Raw genomic sequence first — 25,588 nt, 5'->3', positions numbered from 1 at the left:
TGGAGTAATAGCATAATGCCCATTCGATTTCTCGATGGAAAGGATAATATAAAAGATATCTAAGAGTAGACCTAATGTATTTTTTTCATTATAAAACTTCATTCACATGGTACATGAATATTTTGTTTACAATACATAGTCTAGACATAATAATTATTACAAATATGGGAATAAATCATTTGAAAGATACATGGAATTTGAAAACAAATTTATAATTGCATAAGTATGTATATATGCATCAGTATATACATAAACTCAGTATAAACAGTATGCCTAACAAAAACGGTCGTTTTGGATAATTAGCATTGCCCGTTAGGGTATCATGAAAGACACAAGCGTAGTTCCATTGAATACATGCCCTTCGAGAATAGGCTGACCCACAAAGTGTCCGTCAGGACCGTGCCCCCCCCCAACCCCCCCCCCCACCCATAACCTAGTCTTGCAGGGCAGGTGATTTCCTGTCATGGCTGGGGTGGAATTAATGCTGCATTCGAGAGAACGTAGGGGAGAGAAGAGACCGTATAACTATAAGTTTACCCCATAAGAAAAACTGTGCATTTTACAGAAAGAAATCTATCAAATTAAAATAAAATGGCATTGCCACATGTTTAAAACATTACAGCACTGCCTAGAGATAAATATTGAAACGTTGTTATGGTGTGTCACAAGAAGGATATGATGATTTTTGATGATTTTTTTGTTGTTGAGTTCAGAGTTATATGGCAATCAGTCAAATTTCATTTTTATCACCAAATCATATTTCTAGTATAATACTAGCTTTCATAATAAAAAATCAATTCATCTCTCTCTTTTATCATTTGTTGTGGTTGGTGTCCTTGTATTTTTATCAGGGTTTTTAGTCATAATATAATTAACTATTTTTTATTATTAAGTATTTTGTTAAAAGTATAAACTATAATTATAACAAATTAATTCACGCCTCTCTTTTAACTTATATCTATTTTTTTTGTGTCTCTGTATTTTTGTCAATCGTCATGGTTTTTATCAACATTATTATAATAACGATATCATGACAGTTTACCAAATCTTGTCTTTTCTTATTTGGTGCCATCCTGACAAACCCACTCGTATGATATGAGGGTTTATTGGATTTTTAATTTTTTTTTATGGGGAAGGGCTTTAATAGCAGGATGCAAACAACTTTTGGAAAGTTTATAGATTTCACGTTTGATGATGGTTCAAATTAATGTTATGACAAAAAAGGGTTATCACATAAGTATTTTAATGAGTATTTGATAGTCTTATATTTGTATCGGGGGGGGGGGGGGGGGAATTAGGGGCCACATTTTCGTCGAGTGTAACGTTTCCCCTACCTTCGACCACCTCCCCCCCCCCCCTCCTCCTCCGATTAATGCGCTATTTATTTAGCGCCCTCCGCGGTTATTTGGTCGCAGTTGTTTTGTGCTACGTGTTCCACAATTCATCTTCCTTTGACTCGCTAAAATCACCACATTTTCCCTCAAAATGAGCTTTTTCAGCCGTGTTTTGGGAGGAAATACTCCAGAAAATCAACAATCAGGAGCAGATACGGTACGAAAATATAATTAAATCATTTTAAGGTGTCATAATGTATTTTTCTAGAACATAAAACATACCCATATTTTATACTGATACTGTATTGTAAATTATTTTTCAGTCCCATGTGCTGTGATTTATGTCTGTGTTAAACTATTTGTTTAATGCACAACTTCTTCTTCGGCACAACGGCTTGCTTCAAACGCCCGGCCCTGTGTACAGAGTTTAACAGTTCCACCTTGCAGCTGCACTGCATGCGTAAAATACATATATGCATAATAGATGAGCAATGATTTGTAAACGTTGTGTTTTAGCTGTGTCATTGATGATTGATTGAGTGAAGTTCATGTTTTTTTATCATTTAAAATTATGTGTTTGTATTGTATTACAAGGATGTAGAGTAAAGGAGCCGGTAATCGGCCAGCTCCAGTTTTCGGCCGATTGGTTGGATGCAAGGTAAAATCACTCTAAAATACATCGCATAATAGCATAACACATATCCCACTCATACCATACCATGCCAGTGTCACTGAAGAACCACATTTATAATGAAAAATATATCCTAAAATATCACATTTTAGCGATGTAATCGGTGGTCCCGCTACCCGAATCTGAAAAATCGAGTATCTTACGCGTGTATGTATGAAATATGGGTACCATAAAATCAGCTTTATTTCAAGTATTTTTCAGATTTAGTCGCAAGCTCAAAAGTATCTCATCGCATGTATTAAATCAATGCAGCCGGACCCTGCCACGCACACACGATATGTCTGTCTAATTCAGATTCCAACTTCCGATCACCGCTGTGCCTGTCTTCGGCCAGGCGAGCACCAGGGAGCTCCGGCGTGGGATACCTGCTCCGCCCGCTTGTGCTGTACATCAGCGCGGAAACGCACGGCACGCGCGAGCGCTTCCTATTGACTTTGTACATGCGGCCGTAAACTGAAACGCTCGGCCGATAACAGGCTCCAAAACAGTGAAAATTGAAATGAATTTTGTCATGGCAATTCGTGATTTTTTTCTGGGATTCTTTTTTTGTTTAAATAACAATAATATTTGCTTCATGATTTGAACAAAAAATGATAATAAATAGGAAGTAAAGGGTCCTAAAAATAGGATTTTGTCTTAAGTGGCCGAAAACGGGCTCCTTTACTCTATGTAAACAGTGCAGTAAGGGCGCTGGACCAACAATAAGAATCGTCCGCATAGACAAAGATCTCCTTCTTTCATTTTTGGTCTTAATAAACACGGACAGAAGCGTCTGCAAAAGTAAGGATCGTCTGATTCTTATTTGCGATCAGAGCATGGTGATGCGAAAAACATATTCCGCAATGATTTTCTTGATTGATTTCACATTGAATTTGTACAGAGACTTTCACAGTATGAGCGATATATCCTGGGGAAGACGGACAGCCCATAAAAGTAGACGATGAACTTGGGGTATTTTATTATGTTTTTGGCATTGCCAGCGCACGGATCGGGGAATCCCAAACCCGCAGAGCGCCGAAGAAAAAAAAAAGTCTGCGAATATGGATGATCCTTATTTTTGGACGCGATTTGTCTACGTTTACGAGGATATCCTTGTTTATGCAGATGATCCTCATTCTCAGACCAGCGCCCCTACTGGTAAACAATAAACATGTTCATATATTTCATCATTTGATACTCTAACAACATTAACAAGAAGAAAGCTGGAGATGATAAGGAAGAAAAATACCAGAAAATACTAAATTACTAAATCATTAAGTAATTTTATTGGATGTATAATCCCTTTTATTTGACAGATTGCCAAGATATGTGACCGGGTGCAGTCATCTACTCTCCTGGATGACAGACGAGATGCAGTCCGTGCTCTCAAGGCCCTCTCAAAGGTAAAACAACATGAATCTATCCATTACCACATAATCATTTAACCCATTGACTATTACATTTTCTTGTTCTCCCAGACTTTATACCAGGGGAGTGTTTCACAAATACTAAGATCGACTTTAAGTTGAACTTAACTAGGGCAGGCCTTTCATGCCACTAGTCCCTCTAACCATTCCTGGCATTGGTTTCTCAAGGGATGTACAAATCGTGGTCACAAATCTACAGAATTTAACTTTTTTGATGTTCATTATTGAAGGAAAAAATATTATCTAAAGATCATAATTGAGAAACCAATGGTGAGAGCAACCAGTGGCATGAACAGCCTGCCATAGTTAAGTCCAACTTAAAGTTAATCTTAGTATTTGTGAAACACTTCCCTGAACTTCTCAGATCATGTAGGCATTGTGTTTTACACTTTATCACATCCCTTTCCTGTAGCCCTTTTGTTCAGTAGCACTACTAATTGAACAAGTAGTTGACTGCTACTGTTGTCTCTCGTCAGATGTACAGAGTATACATGTATGTATGATTTACTCCGAAAAATTTGGCAGACTAGGATTTCCATCTGCAGCAAATAGTGATTTGATAACCTTTTCAATGCTAATCATACTGATGTATAGTCTATATTGTACCGTACATGTTTATTTTGAAAAGCTAATTACAGTAGTCAGTTGAGCTTCATTATTTCCGTCTTAGCTGCAAGCTGTTTCTTAGCGGACCTCATGAAAAACATTCATGAAAAATAAAAGAAATGTTAAAAAGATAAAATTGGTATATGAAAGTTGTCTCTTATTTCAATACTGGTGTAGGGCATTCTCAATTTGTATGTGTTTCATAATCTTTTTATTTGGACATGCAGATGCTCTGTTATGTTTGAAGTTGTAATTGATCTGTAAATCTTTGCTTATTGTACCAGTGATACTTCAAACCGCTGAATTCTAAGCCCAAGATAACTCAGGTTGGAAAATTATCATTTTGAATGAAATAAAAGACTGATTTAGATATGAACATGTATGTCAAGGAAGAAGAATGTAATAATTTCTCTAGTACATCATTTGATTATTGATAGATATGCTTGTACCAAAAATACTGATTTTGCTCCTTATGTCCATAACTTTGCAGAAATATCGGCTTGAGGTGGGTACCCAGGCCATGGATATTTTGGTGAATGTACTGGAAACAGACCGCAGTGATGCAGAGATAACTGGCTATGCTCTGGATACACTCTTCAATCTCCTGTCTGCCTATATAGAAGAGGATGAACAAAGTAAGACAAAAATGCTGTGAATTATGACACTGGAATAGGGGTCACTCGGCATGTGGTAAAATTTAGAATTGGCAAAAAGTAGAGGCCAAGTTAACAAGGATTGCTTAAATTTACCACAGATTCTTGCATGAATTTTGTATTAAAAATATGTTTTATACACCAATTTCCAAATGTATATGATAGGAAAGATTAAAATAGTTATGAAATAAGTACTGGTACAAAAATTGTAATTGGAAAAAACATGAAATTTTGGGCTGCTTCAAGGCTTGGTGCATGGCTAGCACTTAAACTCTTGAAACCTAATCACCCCCCCCCCCCCGATGTAAACTTAATCCAAGTGCAAAGTTATCCTTACTCCATGACTTCACCACCACTTCATATTGAATCTAATCACCAAACATAAATTTGGATATTAGTGAAATATTGATAAATCCATTTCTTGAGTATTGTAAAAAGTATTATTTTTTAAAACCCTGATAGTCAGGCTTCTTGGCAGGAATTTGTTGTTCTATCCTTGATCCAAACTGAATGAAATATGGGCTTTGTAGCATCTGAAGGGGTAATTTGAGAGGACTAAAGCAATATAGCAGGTCGAGAGTTTGCATTGACATAATTATTACCCTTGTTCCTACTCTTGTTAATGGAAATGATAGAGGAGGTCATATTTGAGGTACAATAATATAAAACTGCAGTTGTGCTGTCTTGAATTTTGTGAAATAAATTCTTTTTGAAGCTTTTAATGACGATGAAATGGTGTTTGATAATGACCGATGAGTGATGGTTAATCAATGGAATGTTAACTAACTAACAATAATAAATGGTTGGTAATACTGTAATAACTGTTGTTTATTATGAGTAAATGCTTGTTAACTATTTTGTATTACCAGATGAAGATCTCCCCAATGGGGATGTGAGGGACCCCGAGGAACTGAAGCTATGTGTACAGTTTGCTGAAATATTCATCAAGAACCCGAATAATATTCCTCTTGTCCTTGGCTTGCTAGAGGTATGTTTATACTGTAACTTTCACACAAATTCTTGTATATCCCTTGTGCATTGGTCACGCTCCTCACCCCCATCTTTATTGTCTTTTTATTCTCTTTTCCTTCTTTAAATTCTCTGTCTTCTGTGCTTATGTTTCCATCTTGTAAGAGGTCTAATTCTTTTCTTAACTGCTGTGCAATTTATGTTTTCTTGATCTGTCTATGAATTATCCTTTATCCCAAGTCCCTTTCTTGCCAGGAGTCAAGTTTCTCTTTTTATAATTAGGGACTGAAAATAAAAGGAATATGATTGTTATGTTTATTGGCAGTTATTGAATGGAATTTTGGTTGTAAAAAAGTGCTTTAATGCCAAGAGAAGGAGATGTTGTCCAATGATGTTGTCCAATTTGTTTACAAAGGAAAGAGAAAAACTTGCATAATGACATAATTAATGATGGAACATCTTCTGTACTATTATCATACAAACTGAAGGTTGTTTAATGGTATTCATCCATGTCCGGAGAACTTGTATTCAAACCTTATGACCTATTATGTGCATGCGAGAGAAATATAATGTGTTCAATAATCGTATGGTTTTAAAGTGGTCATCCGAAAAAAAATCAAAACTGATAATTATGGACAAATTAAGTTTGGATGGAAAGATTTTCTCTTGAAAAACATGAATAATTTGCTAAAAAATCATATAGATATAGAAAGGAGTGAAATACAATTTGATGGCTAACTTTGTCTCGCATGTGCATCACGAATCTTGATGCTCTACGGAGGACTGCGGAAGGTAGAATATCTGGATCTCAAAATTAATGATGACTACTGCGGGCCCCAAACATAGTTTGAACTGAGAGGGAAGTTGTTATATTTGATCAATAAGGCTTCCCCTTCACAATGATATGAATTTTGCATCAATCAAAACTTTTTTGATTCTTTGGGTGACTACTTTTAAGAAAACTACTGTAATAGTCATTGTTCTGTTAAAATGATTCATCCTTCTTTATTTGCAGGACTATGAATTCCGAGTGAGATGGCCGGCCATTAAACTCTTAACCACCCTGCTCTCCTACCAAGCCAGTCAGGTCCAGCAGTATGTCTTAGGTAGCCCCATGGGTGTGTCCAAGATGATGGACTTACTCTCAGATAACAGAGAGGTCATTCGGAATGATGTAAGTACAGTGAAATCTGTCTATAAAGACCACCCAAGGGAGACCAGAAAAGTGGTCTTTATAGGCGTTTATGTACATATGCCTATAGTACATGTTTCAATGAGAAACCATTTTCAAGGGAAACAAAAAATGTGGTTTTTGTAGACAGGTGGTCACTAAAGCAGGCTTGACTACATTTTTTTTTGGTGGGATTTTGTGCAATGATGCGAGTACAGGTACTCTATTAAGGTATTATATGAGTAATGAGGTCAACCATAAAAACGTACCGGTAGGTACCTTTATTATAAGAGGAATTTTTAATATGTTCAGATGTTGTCAACGTTCATATTAAACAATCTTAAAGGGGGGTGAAAATGAAACAGTAATCCACCTTTGCGATGTGAAATTAATTCACAAGGGCAAACTTCTTGTGGAATATAAGATCAAAACATAGAGATTTTCCAGTTTGAATTAGAGGGAAAATGCAGTTAAGATATTCATACTGTACAGGAAATATGCATAAATGACAAAGTTTTTTTGACATTGATAAACTCTCAACAATTTTTTGGCATTTAAAAACTTCCATAATGTTTTCTTGTAACCCATGTGTCATTTTTATAGTAGATGCATTTAGAATTGGTGGGCTTTCAAAAATGAATGATAACCATGATCAAAATCATATACAAATATGACAATGAAAGATGATGTTTTATTTGTTTTATAAAATAATGTTTTATAACATGATTTTACTAATGACCGGTCATTGTCATTAGTATTTACTAATGACTGTTCATTAGGCAAAATAAATTCCTGGTCATGTGTACGCTCTCAACCAATCATTTGATTAGGATCCGCTTCATGATCTTATAACACATTCTATTACCTCTGCAGGGTCTACTGCTGCTTATCCAGCTGACCAAGGGAAACGCCAACATCCAGAAGATTGTGGCCTTTGAGAATGCGTTTGAGCGTCTGCTGGAGATCATGTCTGAGGAAGGAGGCAGCGACGGTGGCATAGTGGTGGAGGACTGCCTCCTGCTGCTCATCAATCTTCTCAAGAAGAATAGTTCCAATCAATCCTTCTTCAAGGAAGGAGGGTGAGTCAAACAAATCACTTCCGTTTGCAGCAATGACGGTAATAATAATAATAAGAACGGTGCTTATAAAGCGCTTACCCCCGAAGTCTCTAAGCGCTAACATTTTTGATACTCCGAATTTTGTTGGTAAAAAAGTCAAACAAACTAGTTTTTAGGCTGTCAGAAATGATCATCCTCACTTTGATTTCACTTCTTTGAATTCAAATCATCTTCATTGATTCTCCCCTAAAAAAACCCTACTAACATTTAATTGAATACAAATCATTTCACGATAATGACTTCTGCCGTATTTATGGGGACAACTCGAATTCAAAGCAAGAAATCCTTCCAGGTAGCTGTTCAGTACACCTGAGTCTAAATAGACCACTGTAGATGAATTTCTGAATCTAAGAACATTGTAATGTTCAAAGGTTCAAATTGGCAACTGCTGAATTTAAATTTCAATGAATGTATCATAATACCATGGTGCTTTCTGTCTCATGTCTCATCCTGTAAAAACTTGATATCATACGATTTATGAGCAAGTTAATTATAACCATTGAATAAAAAGATAAGGTATCCAACAGACCTTTTAAAGCCCCACTGTACTTCTTGTAGCTACTTGATCCCTCTATATAGAAAACTTCCCCAATTAGTGCCTGTTGGTCCCCCATGATCCTCTTTTTCTTGTTAATTGAGAGCTGCGTTGATGAGATAGCCACCTGTCAGTGACCTCGCTGGTTGGTTTAATCCCTTCTGGCCCAACTAGTACAGATGGCCTTTAAAAAGTTTAATTAAATTTGTCTATACCTTAATCTTTCTCATGACAGCTTGATCCTGCGCATCACACCCTTCTTCAATATCCAGAAAGATTCGTCCTGGTCCGCCCAGAAGGTCAACAATGTCCATCTCATGTTACAGGTATGCATTCAAATCATGGCTTTAAATGTTGCCCTTAAAGCCAGTCTGTACTAGTTTAGCCAGGGGAGGGGGGGGGGGGGTTAGACCTCCATGCAAGGCCACTGACAGGTGGTTATCTCATCAAATCAGCTCTCAGTTAACATAATTAAAGGAGGATCATGGGGACCAACAGGCACTGATTAGGCATTGTTTGCTATATAGAGGACGTAAGTAGTTATAAGTAGTGCAGTGGGGCTTTAAAGGTATTTATGGGAAAAGGTTGCAGGGTCAGGAATGCATAGCTGCCAACCATTCCTATTTTAGAGGAATGATTCCTATTTTGGGGGCCTTCAAGCTATCATTTTGAACCTTAGATTTCTCTCTTTTTCTGAAATATTCTGTGTGAAAAGTAATATAGACTGTATCTTTAATTTTGCCTTGAGGGATTCCTATTTTTTGTGGTGAAAGTTTGGCAGGTATGGGGATTGTAGATGTTGGAGTTGTTGAATACACCTAGTAGAGTTAAATGAAGAGCACATAATATTACCACTCTCCTCAGGATTTTTCTGAAACAGTCAAATGCTTCTTTTCTGAGTGAATGAATTAGCATCAATTTTTGTTCAGTTGTAAACGGCTTTATTATCTATAATAATAATACGCTAAGGCTCCGCGGGGGGCGCGACGTCTCCGCCAGCCTTTGTATTCTATTGTTTTTTAATGAGATCGCCGACCCAAGTTGGTGCGGCTATCTCCTCCTGAACCCTCCCCTCGGGGTCCCGGTGCCCGGTGCCATCGTCCGCGGGAGAGTCTACTCTGTGGAATTGGCTATACTCCGCCCGAGGTCCTCCTCCGTGTCGACGTCCAGGGCGAAAACAGACGCGATATGCATAATGCAGGATATGCGTGACGACAGAGATACCTCATGGATATTCAACATGACATCCGTAGACACACGACCGATGACTATCCACTCACATTAAGTTGCGTATTAAATGCACGGTGGACAGGGTCGGGATTACCCGAGTAAAGCATCTTTCTATAGGATATCCTTTGTAGTAGCGCTGATCAAGCAACAGAGATACACACGAAGCTTCCCGTCCACGTCCAAACTTAGAGACCTATTTCCATCATGATTGCCGCGATTTTGATATAGTTTTCGTGAATGGAGGTATGAAATCAAAGCTTATTTTGTGATTATGACGGTTAATGTATACTACATTTTGATTATCACTTTCTAAAGGAAAGTTTTCACAAGGAAACCATTGGACTGACAGTTGCAGTCGCAAGCTGCCTTCAGTCCTCACACAACACAGTGCAGTGTAACACCGGCACCGCGCACCGCAGGCTTCCGAGGCCTGCGGCGTCGGTGTTCGAGCTTCATGGAGTTACGCTGGAGTGTGTGCGAGTTCGATCAGCTGAGCTGAGCTCGAGTCGAAGAGATTTGACACTTTGAAATTGTTATCTGTTGGTTTGCATCACGATTTCAATATAGTTTCGTGAATAGATTTACGAAACCTGAGCTTAGAATTAGTAAAAGTATTACTAATGTCTACGTTTTTAAACGACTGTCTGATTTTCTTGTGAAAATTTTACTTTGAAAAATGATTATCGAAATTCATGGTCAGAAATAATCACAATCTAGATCTATTAATTATGTTACAGTTCTTGCATCAAAGCAATGCATGAAAACTTAGTTATTGAACTAGAAATTTTTTGTTTTTTTTAAATAGGCAATTAGACCTAGATCTATGAAGTATTAAGCCTGAAACCTTCGCCTACTAAACAAATCTCAACAAAGTGTAGGCCTATCCTTTTATGAATTAATGAAAAAGTAGCCCCAGAAAAAAGAGCCCCCGAAAGTTTCAAGGGGCCATAAACCCCCAAAAGCTCGGGGGTTACGTTCTTCAACGTTGGGGGGGGGGGGGGGGGGAGAGATCAGATCGCGGCGAGTTGAGTGTATATACAATATAGGCGTGGGGTCCACGGGTTTCAAGGGGCCATAAACCCCCGAAAGCTTGGGGGGTTTTAGGCGTTTAGGGTCAGATGAGCATATTTTTAATACTTTATTTGTGACACTTGCGGGTCACTAATTGGCTTGGGGTCAATACGTAGAGTTGCGTAGTGTTGCGTACCAACTACGCTGGCCTACGTTACTATATGCTGAGGGACGGAAAGAGGTACGCAAGATGAACGAAAACAATTCAACATGTTTAATTTTTTTCGCGTACTTTCGGCGTAGAAACTTGACGCAGAAAGTACGCCTTTTTACGCAACAGTACGCTACCCTACGCCAGATCGTCAAAGCAGTAAAAGCTTTCTACACAGTAAGCAACCATAAGCAAACCTGTACGCCAGCCTACGCATAACCTACGCAGGGACTATTTTCCCATTAATATGCAGCCTAATTTCTGCGTAGTCGGTACGCCACACTACGCAGTTCCAGTGGCTTAAAGAATAACTACAGGTACAGTTGGATCGTTTTTTGTTTTTTTTATATATAAGGCCAAATTAAAAAAAAAACATGTTTAGCGTCCTGTTTTTTCGAAAAATGGGAAGGAGGAGGCCCTTTTTTTTTTTCTTTTTTTTCTTCAAAATGGCCGCTCCGTACATTTTCCCTGACACTCTGGCTATTTTTCAAGATGGCGGCCGACAATTTTTTTTTTTCTTTTTTAAAAACAGAAATACATTTTAGCAGTGCTTTTCATGTTTTTTTTCTTTCAAAAAAAAAAAAATAAAATAAAAATAGGAGGCGGCCCCCAAAAAGGAAGCAGGCGGGGACGCTGTTTTTTTTTTCTTTCAAAAAAAAAAAAAAAAAAAAAAAAAAAAAAAAATTAAACAATTACAAATTTTTTTTTAAAATTTTAAAAAAATTAAAAAAATTAAAAAAATAAATAGGAGGCGGTCCCCAAAAAGGAAGCAGGCGGGGACGCTGTTTTTTTTTTTCTTTCAAAAAAAAAATAAATAAAAAAAAAATAAAAAAAATTTCAAAAAAAAAAAATAGGAGGCGGCCCCCAAAAAGGAATCGGGCGGGGACGCTCAACATGTATATTTTTTTAATGGCCTGAATGGCAAGCAAAGTTCTAGGTGGTTTTAATTTAGACAGTCTCTATATATCTATTTACACCCCCGCCCCCCTCTAGAATCCCGCGGATTTCCGCGGGTCCTGCTAGTGAATAACTAATAAAAAAAGAAAAAGAAGGTTTTATTGTAAGTGCATAATTCATTTGAGTTTTATGCAGCAAGACCAATCTATGTTAGGTCTCTGTTATTAACATTTTCAGTGGCAGCCCTCATCTCAGAATGGGAGTTAAATGTAGAATCAGCTTCAAGTTTGGTCTCATATAAATGATATATGAAAAGAGGAGAGCTTAAAAATCTCCCTTTTAGTGATACAACTAAACCACTGAATGCCATGCCGATCTCTGTGTCTCTCCAGGTTGTGCGCATCCTTGTTGCCCCGAGCAACCCGCAGCAAGCAACAGGAGCCTGTCAGAAGGTGATCCATCAGTGTGGTCTTCTGAAGTTTCTTTGTGATGTTCTCATGGCCAGTGGAGTTCCAGCTGATATTCTAACAGAGGTAATATCTCCCTTTAAGTTCTTTATTACGGGCTTGATGATTTGTAAAATTAGAAGTGTACTGTACAAACTGGTATGAGAAATGATGGTGGTGGTTTGTTTGAAAAGGACTCCATTTCTAACATGAATTCCACACTGCCACTGAAGACCCAACATTGTGGCTAACCCTGTACTTTATCATTGATGAAATATAGTTCAAGGAAATGCTGCGAGAAGAAATGTAGGATCACTAGTCCTAGATTTAATGAGTGTTTTTTATTCAGGGATTATATAGGCCTACTATGTAGAATACTTTAGAACAAATAGAGAAATGTTAATGAAACACTTCGAAAAATGTCATCTATATTGCAATGGTGAAGAAATGCACAGAGATGATTTGCCAATTTTCATTTGAATGATATTAGCTGTGAAAATTATTAATCTTCTTATTCTTTAAAGGAATATTTCTCAAGCTTCCACTGATACATGTATGTGTCTGTTACTTTTCTTCATTTACCAAAAAGAAGGCACTATCAGTATGGATTTGTTTCTCTATAAAAAGGCAATTTTTATGTTATCTGTTATTATCTATAGACAATCAACACTGTATCAGAGGTGATCCGTGGTTGCCGTGTCAACCAAGACTTCTTTGCCGCAGTCAGCGCTCCTTCAAACCCCCCTCGGCCGGCCATTGTGGTTCTTCTGATGTCCATGGTCAATGAGAAACAGCCCTTCTTGCTACGATGTGCCGTTCTTTATTGCTTTCAGTGTTTCCTCTACAAGAACGAGATCGGTCAGGAGCAGATCATTGCCACACTCTTACCAGCAACTGCCGATGGTAGGTAGATATATATTGTTTGCTGAGAGCAAAAAGGGGTTACTTCAAAGGAAATATTAATTCAATTCAGGTTCCTAGTATACGGTTGGTATGATATACATGTAGGATGTAATCTGATGACTTTGAAAAAGGATATGTTCCCGGTTGGAAATAATTCCTTGAAAGTTTTAGCGCATTATTATGAGGGTTCAGCTAAATCCAGGGTAATAATATGATACTTTGTATGAAGCGCGGTAGAGTATATTTGTTTAGTAGTTGTAGCTATATAAATAGGCATATTATTATAAGGTTTGGTCTGTCCTGATAGTGGAATGTGATGTTTTTTTAACCCGACAACTAATTCCTTCATTCTCTAAATTATCATAGGGTTAATACAGGGACCACTCTGTTCCTGCAGGCAATGGGTTACTAATGTCCAGTTTGTCCACTAGTTTTGCAGGATTGACATGATCAGAAACAGATTATTACTGCCTCCTTAATACTAGCAACTATCAGCGATTGGAAAATCTATTGCCTGCTACAGTCAAACCTGCTTTAGTGACCACCTGTCTACAAAGACCACATTTGTTTTTTCCCTTGAAAATGGTTTCTCATTGAATCATATACTAAAGGAACCTGTCTTCAAAGACCACCTGCCTACAAAGGCCACTTTTTGTGTTTCCCTTGGGTGGTCGCTATAGACAGGTTTGACTGTACCTGCTAACTTTATTGTCCTTGATTGTTACTTATCCATACAGTATCAGCAGTGACAGCAGGCCAGCTTCTCTGTGGGGGCCTCTTCAGCACAGACCCCCTGTCCAACTGGTGTGCATCCGTGGCCCTGGCCCACGCTCTCAAGGACAACCCGACCCAGAAGGAGCAGCTCCTCAGGGTACAGCTGGCCACCGGGTTGGGGAATCCCCCAGTATCACTCCTCCAGCAATGTACAAACCTCATGGCACAGGTGAGTTGACCACCCCGACTTGTTCAGGGAAAAAAATATTTAAAACATTTCGGGGGCTAATTTTCAAGATTGCTTGCATGAAAATAACTCTTCCTTAATTTGTTTTGCATTAAACTCCATGCAAATTTTTTTGGGCTCATTTATGACTTTCGGGGGCTTATTGGCCCCGAGCCCCTGTGTATTTTTGCCCCTGGACTAGTTACAGAGGAAGATTTCGAGTGGCTGTCAGGTGCTGTGAGTGAATGTCATAGAGGATTAGACCATTTGAAAGTGACCGTAGTCACACTGGACGTAAGACTATAATCGCAGACTCTCAATAGTGCTGATCAGAAGTATTTCGTCAGAGGTTATAGAAAGGATTTTGCAGTTTAAGTCTGTTCAAATCTTGTCAGTAGTAGAAGTACTGTCAAACCTGCTTTAGCGACCACCTGTATAGAAAGACCACCTCTCTATAGAAACCACATTTTTTGTTTTCCCTTGAAAATTGTTTGTCATTGAAACATGTACTAAGGAACCTGTACGTAAGGACTACCTGCCTTTAAAGACCACTTTTCTAGTCTCCCTTGAACGGTCTTTATATACAGGTTACACTGTAGTATTAGCAGCAGCAACAGTTCTTATGACAGGGTCATTGTAAGCTGTCAAATAAAGAATATGAGTAGTTATAGAAGTTAAAAGATGTCCTTCTAAATGTAAATGACTGTTTTATGCTACTCTGAGTTTTGTATATGCTCTTATATTTTCATTCTTCCACAGCCCTCAGTAAAGTTCCAGACAAGGCTTGGTCTATTGATCCTACTAAGTTCCTGGGTTGCTCATTCACAACTAGCTGTCTCGCATTTCTTAGGCCATCCTGGAAACGTGCCATTTGTATCCTTATCATAAATGTCATTCTAATGAAATTTAATTACATAGACTAATGGTCATAGATCATTAATGAATATTTTATATCTTTGAAAATATGTTCTCATGGATTCTATTTCTTTCACAGGAATTAATTTGTCTTTCAAAAGGATTTTAAATGGATCTCTGAGAGACAGACTTTGTAAACATAGGCCCATAAATGTACTTTTGTTGAGGGGGGGGGGGTTAAAAAGTGTGCTCTCTGTATTCCTTTAAACAGATCAGAGGAATGAAGTCCACAATGAGACCCATGTACTCTTTTTTCAATTGATAAGAATTGACAAAATCATGGAAAGATGTTGGGATTTCCATAGCAAAGTTGATATTAATGCCTCCCATCATTATTCCACAAATTAAAAAGAGAAAGATATTTGTGTACTTGCATGGGGGATCCTAAAATAGTATCTTTATAGTATGCATGAATAGAGTAGTAATTGATTGTTAGTAACCCTTTACTCAGTGATGGTATTAGCTAACATCACAAGTTGCAGAGGATGCTGATGAGCAAGAGGTTTTGGTCCAAGGACTCTGTGCTTTCTTGCTCGGAATCTGCACACAGTTCAACGACAACTCAAATAAGAACTTCACCAAGTAAGTTCATCTCACATTTTTTGATTCCCTTTACATAGTTTTGGTGAGGGCTCATGCATGCAGTTCAAATTAAGATATAAAACCATGTAGCAGAAATGTATGTTTTGTGTAGTACGTTTGATAATACTCGGTATATGTGTTTAGTGCTGTCTCATGTGCTATTTCCTTGAAATCTGTAGGTTTCAGAACCGAAATGAATTATGTTCGATTCTCAAAGATGTACTGAAATCATAAGGTGTATAAATCAATTTTCAATCAGTAATGACTGGTTACCAGTAATGTTTTTTAAATGAGTCGTATCAATCAATTGAAAGTATAAAATGTTTGACCAAGCTTGTTGAAATAGTTTGATAATTATATTTATTTATTCATTTATTAAATTCATTCATTTTTTCTTGTTATCTGAACACTTTTTAGGTTTAATTTCATTATTGCAATGATTTTAGATTCTTATAATCTTAAGATTAATATTCATAGAGTTCAAGAGGTTCAACTTTATTTTCCATAACAGCTATGGGAATTTGTGATATTTGCATAATATAATGGTATATTTGAAAAGTATAATGTGCCATTATGAACCAAGCAAATTCCATTTCAATTTTTCATACCCCCCCACCCCTCCCTCACATCCAGAGAGAGTCTTCAGCAGATAATTGCCAAACGTATCGGTGTTGAGACGTTCATTGAGAAGCTAGAAGCAGTGTCCAAACACGAGAGCTACACGCAAGCAGCCAAGAAACCTCAGCTGAAATTCGACTCGATAGACAAGGTCCTCTTCGACTACGAGTTCACAGCTCTATTCAAGGTGCTGGAAAGTAAGTCTGAAACATCTTTTTAAAATTGCTCTTCTCGCAGTAATCATAATATTGCTTCAAAACTTTGAAACCTGAAATCCCCCATAACTTGTGATTTTGTGAGATGTAAATGATGACTTTTCTTGGCAAGAAACTTATGCAAAACAGCACAAGCTTATGCTTTATTTTGATTCCTAAGATTTGCGAAAATTTATGTTTTTACTTTAGCGGTTATTACTTATTACATCTTGGTATAGAGAGCAAATGTATAAACATAAATGTCTTGCCTAATGATGGAAGTGCTGTGTTAACCCTTGAACCTGTCACAATCTTGACTTCTCACAGTAATATTACCAAAACATTTCATTTTAAATAAGGGTTGCCATTGAATCCTACAGAAGCTTAATCAGTTTTGATTGGAACTTTATTAATCAATTGCCTTTATATCTCCTACTCGGACAGTTTCTGTGATCAAGGCAATTCAAGTCGGTGATGATTCGGATGCAAAGAAGACGGTAGACGACCATAATTCAATCGTAACACAGTATAAAGACATCATCAGAGATCAGGTAAAAATCATTTTTATTGCCATCAATGAGAGAGAAATCATCATAATTCAGGTGTCAAGATTATGACATTGTTGTCTTTCTTACAGTGGCAAATATAGGCCTAGGAAGATAAGTTTATGTATACATTGATATTCAATTCATGATTTTTCATGCTGAAAAGGGATGTCAAGTAAATAATACAATAGTATTGAGGGGTCAGTGACACAAAGACCTACCGTAACTGCATTTTGGCCATTTTGATAAAAAGTGGTTTATGTGTCACTGAGCACTTGTGCCATTAAGGAGTTAAGTCTATGTTTCACTTGCCATTGACTTCAATGGGGTGTTGGGTGGAGTTAAGTCTTTGTGTTTTCTGTAAAGCCCACATTTTTCTGAACATTTTAATATTAAATACTTATTTTGGCAAAATATGGAGTTACATCTTTGTGTCACTGAACCTTCGATATGTCCATTTGTATAGCACAGCTACTACATGAATATACTCTACCGCACTTATTAATACAAAGTATCGCATTGTTACCCCAGCTGTAGCTGAGCTGCCATGATAAAGCGCTAAAGCATTCAAGAAAATTCTTCCTACCGAGCACCCATTTACTTCACCTGGCTGGAAAGAGACAAATCTAGCTAAATTACAAGGGGGGCCACGATCTGCTCCTTTTAGTATACCATCATAGACTTCAGAAAATTTTCTTTTAGTTGTCATTTAAGATTTGAGAACTTTGAGTATTTAGGCAGTGTACCATTCTTGTATCAATTTTTTGCCAAAATTTCACAATTTGACTTCACAAGCCTTTGGTAGGCATTTGGCCTTTGTTTGTCCCCCCTACATTTTGATACTTCTGTTCTGTTGTGGTATTTTTTGGAATTGACTTTGTATTGTAAATGTTTGTTATTGTGATTTTTATCAAATGTGAAAAAAAAAATGACTTGAATTGAATTTTGCTCTGTCTTTGAAGGATACCCACTTGGGTGAGCTGAAGATATCAAATGAAGAGTTAACAAGAGAATATAGGAAGTCACAATCTCTGCTTGTGGAACAGTCGAGTCAGATTCAACAACTAAGAGATCAATATGTCCTACTCAAAGCTCAACATGGTAAGATTTAGGTCTTCTTTTCATATCTCTCTTCTTTAATATTTTCTTCTTAAAATCTGTTTTTTGTGATGCTCTTACATCTATCCAAATCAGTCTGCTTACTTTTTTAAAATTTGAATTTTAACATATGACTTGTACAAAAGGACACTTTCTGTAAAGACGAAGCAAATATATTCACAGATATTGGATACATTTTGGGGAAGTACAAGATATATTTGACAAGCCTTGATGGTAATAATCATTATTTGTCTAAGGCAGAAAATGTGTGTGGTTGTTTCCTTATGTATGCTGTCATGATGATCAAACTGTCATATCTAAACCTAAGAATGAATGAGATTTAGTTTTTTTTTTTGTAGGGTATTTTTTCAAAGGTTGATATTTTTATTTAATCCTGATCTTTTTGCTAACTCCTTTTGTGGTAATTTCTTTTTCTGGTCATCATCTCATGATCAGGTAACCAAACAGGCCAAGGGGATGGAGCTGAAAGCAACGAGGGCCAGACGCTAGAAACGACAGGGTCATCGGAGGGCAGTGCAGAGCACAAGAAACAATTAGCAACACTTGAACAATCATTAGAAGACAAGGAAAAGGAGCTGGAAGAATTGGTATGATCATTAACTCTTTGGTTGCTTTCTTTGCCTCTCTGCATAGTTGCTTGTTTGCCACATGTGCAATTCTTCCCAATATAATAGGCACCAATTTGGCGAAGGATTGATAAGTGAAGCAGAATGGCTTTGAAAAATAACTAATTTCCGGTCTTGTTTAGTTCCATGATAACCCTTTTAAAACTGTATTGATTAATTTTGCACTGGAAACAGTTAAATAATCTTGAAGCCTTTGGTATATCCATCCCCTGATGAATGTAAAGTGGAACAGGGAGATTATTTGTGTAGGATGTAAAGAGTGAATCCATTGCCTATGGGGAGAAATAGGGGAGTGATTACGTCTAATCAAAAATCATAAATACTAATAATGTCAAATGATCATTAGTTATTGGTAGACAAAATGGGCATTAAACAAACTGGTTATTAGACTGAATGGACAATAGACCAAATGGGTAGAAGACAAACTGAGAATTAGACCATATAGAAATATGATCAATTGACTATTGGCCTAAATGTTCATTAGATCAAATGATAAGCAGACAAAATGATCATTAGACCATGTGGATAGTAGATGGGCTGGGTGAAGACCATGTGGGAATAGACTAATAGACCAGTTCACGATTAGCACATGGCTGCAATGACCCTGAATTTCCACAGATCTTCAAAACATGAAGAGGAGATCCTACTTTGGACACTTTGAAATAATCACTCCTACATCGATGGAGGTGCTACATAAATAGCCTCTGTTTCCCTTTTTCAAAGAATACTTCCAGCTGTGTATCATGCTGGAGTGCACTGAATGTGCATGAATGAATAATGATACATAACTTTCATGAGCACATATCCAGTATTTTGTCTCTGTGTATTTCACAATTTGTTCTGCAATGACCTTTATCTGCTCATGCTCAGACTGCAACCGTGAACTGGCTTATTGAGTAGTAGACGAACAGGTAGTAGACCAACCGACAATTCGCCGATAATGCAACTCTCTGTGTATATATTGCACAGTGTTCTTTCTTTCTTTATTTTAATCAATTATACCCTTTACCTATATCTTGCCATTATGTTGTTTATGCATGCCATACACTCCATTGCTACTATGTTGCAGTCCTCTTCTTTTCCTCTCTACTTTTTTCTTTCTCCAAGCTCTCTATCCTCCGCTCTGCTTATCGGGTTTCGAGCCTTCTTCCTTGTAATACAAGTTCTTTAATTATATTTATGTTCCTACGTAGAAATTGTACTGTTTGAACAGATGTGTCGTGGTCGAGTGGATAAGTCACCGGACTGTGGATCACAAGGTCCGCGGTTCAAGTCCCGCCGCGGCACTAATGTCCTTTGGCAAGACATTGATCTACATTTGCCACTCTCCACCCAGGTGTTAAAATGGGTACCCGGTAGGATGCGAAAGCTAATGTGGTTTGATTAGCAAGTGGCGCTTGTAAAATGGCGACTGGCTGGAATGCTCCCCAGGGAGTGGAGAATGTGCATACCTTGTGTGCGGGTAAGCCTGAATCCGATGACCGGGGTTATAATAATATGTTGTAAAGCGCTGTGATACACATGTATGTCTGTAAGAGCGCTATATAAATGCCAATATTATTATTATTATTATGTCAAATATGTTTGTCAAATTGAATGGAAGAAAATTAATGTTCATTTGAATTGAATTAAATTGAATTTGGTTTCTCTTGACAGAGAGGAAGATTAGCATCCACACAATCAGCTGATAATGTAGACTCCAGTGCAGCTCAGAATGACGATTCAGAGGTGACATCCCTCAAGACGAGACTAGAACAGCAGATAGAACTTGCAGAAAAATACAGGTTACAGAATGAAGAAGTTACCTCTCAGCTGCAACAAGTAAGCTATATATATAGTTCTCTCTTTCCAACCTCATTATTGTTATCATTTCTTGTTGTTTAATGATCCGGTTATTATCGTTTACTTATTAGACACGTTGTAAAGTAAATACCATATGAAAATTACTCTTGGATGGCCTCCTGGACTACCAACCCCAAGCCAATATGACCACAGGACAGTCAGCCCCTAGTGTAATTGTCCGGGTTGGGGAGGGGGGGGGGGGGGTGAAAAGATGTATGTTCTGGTCAAGTACAGATATGAAAGTATATTTGACTTAAAAGTTCTGTAGATTAGCTGTGATATGCCGTGAATGTATATTATTGATTTTGTTGTGTGATTTTGATGTGTGAATTTGTTTCTGTTTTGCCTACTCTGAGAATCCATTGATTGAATGATAGATTTTAGACAGTTGCTCTACAAATGCAGGTTCATGGCATATTTAAACATTAACTTTCAATACTGTTTTCTGAGCAGGCCGGCAGTGGTAATGACAACAGCGCCCTCTTGGCTGAGAAGGCAGCCATGTCAACAAAGATGACCGATCTGGAGGTGAGGCTATCGAAGCTAGAGACGGACAACGCAAGGTTAAGCAATGAGAACAAGGAGCTGAGCGGGGCTAAAGATACGATGGAGACACAGTTGAGGGAAGCTTCAGCCAAGGCAGCTAATCCTGAAATTGCAATAGCTCTTCAGAGAGTACAGGTAAAGATGTTAAATCTAATGTAATCTGTTGCTGAAGGCAGACTACTTACAAATATGACCTTTTGTTCACTCAGAACCTTCTAAGTTGCCAGAATTTTGGTGTCATTAGTATATTCTAAAACTAATAATCCAAGCTTTGTGGAGATATACATGGAAACAATGCTTCTTGTTTACTTCAACTTTAGAAAATATGTTTTTTTGGTTAATCTGTCTTGTTCTAAATTCAGAGTGACCGCCAAAATTTGAAATAAAAATTCCGAGACATAGAATAACCTTGATTTGATAATTTTCTTTAAAAGGAGTTAGTAATGAACTCAGTTGTGTAGACAAAAATGTCTGATTTATTATGTAATATATTTGCTATGCCCTTTTGTCTTACACAGCAAGAGAGAGATGAACTAACACAGGAGGTCAAGAGGTTAGAGGTTGAGAAGGAAGGTTTAGAGGGCGATGTCAAAGGTGTTCGTCAGGAGATGGATGATCTCTTGGTGTTACTCACAGAAACAGACGAGAAGAAAACTATTTACAAGCAGAAACTCGAAGATCTCAATCAAGAGGTAAGAAATGAATGATCTAATAGATGCCCTGGAGGGTGTTTCACAAAGATCCTAAGTCAAAGTTAACTCTAAGTTAGGCTTGAACATTATGGAGAGCCATTTGTAGCTTTACAATAAAATATATTCTAAAGCAAAATTTCAAATATTTTAGACTTTTCATACATTCCACATTAAGGACATGAAATCTTCTTGATGATAGAAAATATAAATGATTTGAATCACCATTTTATGCCTTTTGAAATAACTTTTAACGGCTTTCCATAATTGTTAAGTCAAACTTAAAGATAAGTTCAACTTAGGATCTTTGTGAAACACCCCCCTGGCAACATTGTTGAACAATCAAGATATGAAGAATTATCATAATCCGCCTGTACAGCCAACATCTGATATCGTCATTTTGTTTTTAATCCCATTATGTAACTTTTTTTAAACTAATAACACACGAATAGGGATCTACATGTATTCTAATTATTTACATTTTTGCTCTTAAATGATTCTTAAATGATACATGCAATTGCCAGTTATTTGACCTGAAAAAAATATTAATAGCTTTAGAGGCCCACTGCACTACTTGTAGCTACTTGCGCCCTCTATATAACAAACAATGCCTCATCGGTGACCATTGGTCCCCCATGATCCTCTTTTTCTTATGTTAACTGAGAGCTGAGTTGATGAGATAACCACCTGTTCAGTGACCTTGCTGGGCGCTCTAATCCCTCCTGTAAACTATGGCAGATAAGCTTTAATAGCTGTCAGTCTCTATTTTCTCAGTCCCAACTTTTCTATGCTGCCTTCTTGTTAGTTACATTTTTTCCCTTCTGTCTTTTATTACTGAACTATTTTTTCGTTGTGTCTCTTGTTCAGGTTTCCGACAATGAACTGGAGGTTGAAGAAGGAGAGGAGGAGGACGATGATGATGAGGATTACGAGGGCGAAGAGGAAGACGGGCAAGCGTGATTTAACAACAAACATTTTCAGAGTGGATAGATTGATACTGAACAATTCTACTGTAGATAAAGCTACATTGCCTGAGACACTAGTGGAGAATAGTGGAGAGAGGAGAATAGACGCATTGTTGTTGAGCCGTCTTCATCTTTTTCTACTTTGAATATGATTCAATGCAAAATTTATTTAAATATTAGATTACTGTTTATTATTTGTTTACAATTTATTTAGTATGTTTAAGCAAGGTCATGACAACATGAATTTGTATAATATGAGAGTATTTTCAAAGTTCTTTGTGATTATATTTGGTAGGTGAAGGTAGTTGGTCATTCACAAGCTCCATTCCAGAGTAGACACTGTAAATTTTCTCTGTGTAAACAATATTTCCCTCACAATTTTCTTGCTGCCAAGTTATTTTGGACCCATTTTGGTTCATTAATTGCAAATGTGTGAAACTACTTTTAAGATTTGATAAAGAGGTGCCCTTCTTTAGCCAAACGATTGTATATTTATCAATATCGAAAAAGAAATATAGAGATATTTTATATAGCCAAAATATGTATTGTGGGTATACGTAAACAGGGCCATTAAATAAATACATACACCTAGGTAGATAGGTATTACTGCTTTGACATGAAATTGAAATTCATTTTCTAAGTAATCTTTTGATTTATACATTCAAGACTTTTCAACAAGATACTAAATATACTCTTTGTGTTCTACCATTCAAACAACATGTGTCTGTGTGACCTCATTCTGGCCTGTATTCCCAGGTTCCTTTCCTCAACAAAACACAAAATCACAAAACTAACACGCTCAGTTCTTGGTTAGTAGAAGCCATGTTGAGTCTCACATAGTCTTGTATCGAGACTTCCAAGTTAGACATACTTGTATTTACATCTCGTCACAGTCTTCAGATTATTTGTTGCAGCGACACTGTTTATAATAGTAGTTCAGTGTTTCTTGACAAGTGCACTGAAATGATTATTCATGATTTTAGTGATACCCTTTAAGTGCAATGCATTGTGACTGAAACCTTGTTGTGATTTATACATGTATAATGCAATGAATTTCAACTTGATCGACCTTCCTGTATTGAATGTAGATGTATATTGGTGCTTGCATCCAATTTAATGTTTTTCTGTTCTGTATTTCTTCTGTGAGAATGTCTCTTTAATAAGCCGAGTATGATTATGACTTGGAGATTTAGCAGTTGATTTGGGTTATACAATCAAATACAAATAAAAATTGGTGTGGAATGTCTACACCCAAATTTAAAATGTTTAATAATAGGTTTTAATTGGATTGATTTGATTTAATTTTTTTGGATATGATTCATTTTTGTTTATTGGTCAAGTATTCTTATAGTTTTTGGAGATGGATTTCTGCCTCTTTAAAAATATCGTTTCCAGTTCTTCAAAGTTTGGCTTATAGGGTAAAGGATTTAATATGATTAAGGATAAGTCTGTATCAATTGTTGGATAAACTGGAAATTTGTGATGCTATCTGCGGTTATACTGTTCAATACATATATAATCATCCAAAATTTGGTTTATATGAGGTTCCAAATATGGAGAACAAGGAATTCACTACAACTGCTGTCTGTATAAAGTCAATCTGAATTATATCGCATTTTACAAGAAAAAAAATGAAATCACATTACTGCCCTTCTTTCTCAAAATCTTAAAAGGACTGATAATGACTGTGAAAATCTGCAGGCAATGATGTAGGTTTCCTATGCTAATCAAGTCTAATTGAATTCTCAACTTCAACTTTTGAAGTTTGCATAGAACCAATGTGCTCCTGTGTATAGTAGTTGAAATATTGAGACCAGAATTTTGGATACAGATCGATTATATCTCAAGTGCAGCTCCCAAAGGCAGCAAGATGTTACTAGCACAATTGTTTTGACTGGGCAACGATACACTTTACCTCCAGTGGTTTTGTTTTGTTTTTTATTCTTTTTTGTAGGGGGGGGGGGGGGGTATGTTACATTGTTGGTTAATTTCTTTTCTTTTCTTTAAATGAAATAATTCATATAATTTCGCATTGCTTTTGAACAATGCCAATTTGTATTCTGCGTTTCTATTTATTTGATACAATTGAATATATGGTTTTGTTGCTGCTTTCACATTATAAAATATTCTATTCACAAGTTATCATTTTGCCTTTTTCTTTTCTCATGATTTTCATGTTAAGATGTAGAATGCTTTATGCATGATAAAAGCTATGAACATAAAAAAAAACATACAAAATATAGGTGAATTCTTAAGAACTTGCGAACCAATTTTTGTATTGATTTTTATACAGAGGCATATGTGTGAACAGAAATAATTCTGTAACAGGCTAATCCTATGGTTGAAGTAAACTTGTACTACAGATATTTTTCTAATGTGGTATGATAATGTTTTTATTCCACTGCAGAAACGATTCATTTCTTGATTTCAAAATCTCTTGAGATAAATTGTTAGTGTCTACTTATAAAGTAAAGTGTATGTTTTATGTCAGTCTTGTAATGTTTATTGCAAAAGAAATATATAGAGAGGATAATCATATAATTTTTTGGTTGTTTTCTTTCTGTGACCTTGAAGTTCTTTTGTATACCTGGATATGTTTTTCATTAAAAATGTCTGTTTTGAATATATCTAGGGATTATCACATTTACTGGTAGGTTATTTTTTCTACAAAACTAGATACATCAAATGCTACTGTAGATGTATGCTTGATCGAAAGTTATTTTCAACAATGCGACAAATTAGACCTCAATTTACATGTTTCAATATTAAAGATAAACTTGAGTTCTGGTAATGCGATTGCATTGTGAAAGAAAAGGTGTGGAATGG

General features: G+C 36.7%; 1 protein-coding gene across 1 annotated transcript; it reads left to right on the top strand.

Annotated features, from left to right (window-relative positions):
- The first annotated feature begins 1,413 nt into the window (after positions 1–1,413).
- LOC582239 (general vesicular transport factor p115) lies at positions 1,414–25,303 on the top strand. The gene is made up of 20 exons (XM_030979856.1): positions 1,414–1,551; positions 3,321–3,407; positions 4,528–4,672; positions 5,560–5,678; positions 6,675–6,833; positions 7,704–7,909; positions 8,719–8,809; positions 12,225–12,365; positions 12,938–13,181; positions 13,919–14,124; positions 14,881–14,994; positions 15,500–15,618; positions 16,252–16,433; positions 16,875–16,981; positions 17,938–18,076; positions 18,530–18,681; positions 20,377–20,541; positions 21,016–21,243; positions 21,627–21,800; positions 22,665–25,303. Exons 1-20 carry the CDS (start codon positions 1,486–1,488, stop codon positions 22,755–22,757), a joined length of 2,937 nt encoding a protein of 978 aa, XP_030835716.1. The 5' UTR covers positions 1,414–1,485; the 3' UTR covers positions 22,758–25,303.
- Positions 25,304–25,588: the final 285 nt, after the last annotated feature.

This window comes from Strongylocentrotus purpuratus, unplaced genomic scaffold (assembly GCF_000002235.5).
Source record: "Strongylocentrotus purpuratus isolate Spur 01 unplaced genomic scaffold, Spur_5.0 spur5_scaffold_10, whole genome shotgun sequence".
Lineage (NCBI taxonomy): Eukaryota > Metazoa > Echinodermata > Echinoidea > Camarodonta > Strongylocentrotidae > Strongylocentrotus > Strongylocentrotus purpuratus.
This window is presented reverse-complemented; position numbering and strand designations above follow the sequence as displayed.

Coding starts and splice junctions, on each gene's coding strand:
- LOC582239 (XM_030979856.1), top strand. CDS start 1,486: ATGAGCTTTTTCAGCCGTGTTTTGGGAGGAAATACTCCAGAAAATCAA. Junction 7,910..8,718: donor TCCTTCTTCAAGGAAGGAGG/GTGAGTCAAACA, acceptor TTCTCATGACAG/CTTGATCCTGCGCATCACAC. Junction 12,366..12,937: donor CAGCTGATATTCTAACAGAG/GTAATATCTCCC, acceptor TATTATCTATAG/ACAATCAACACTGTATCAGA.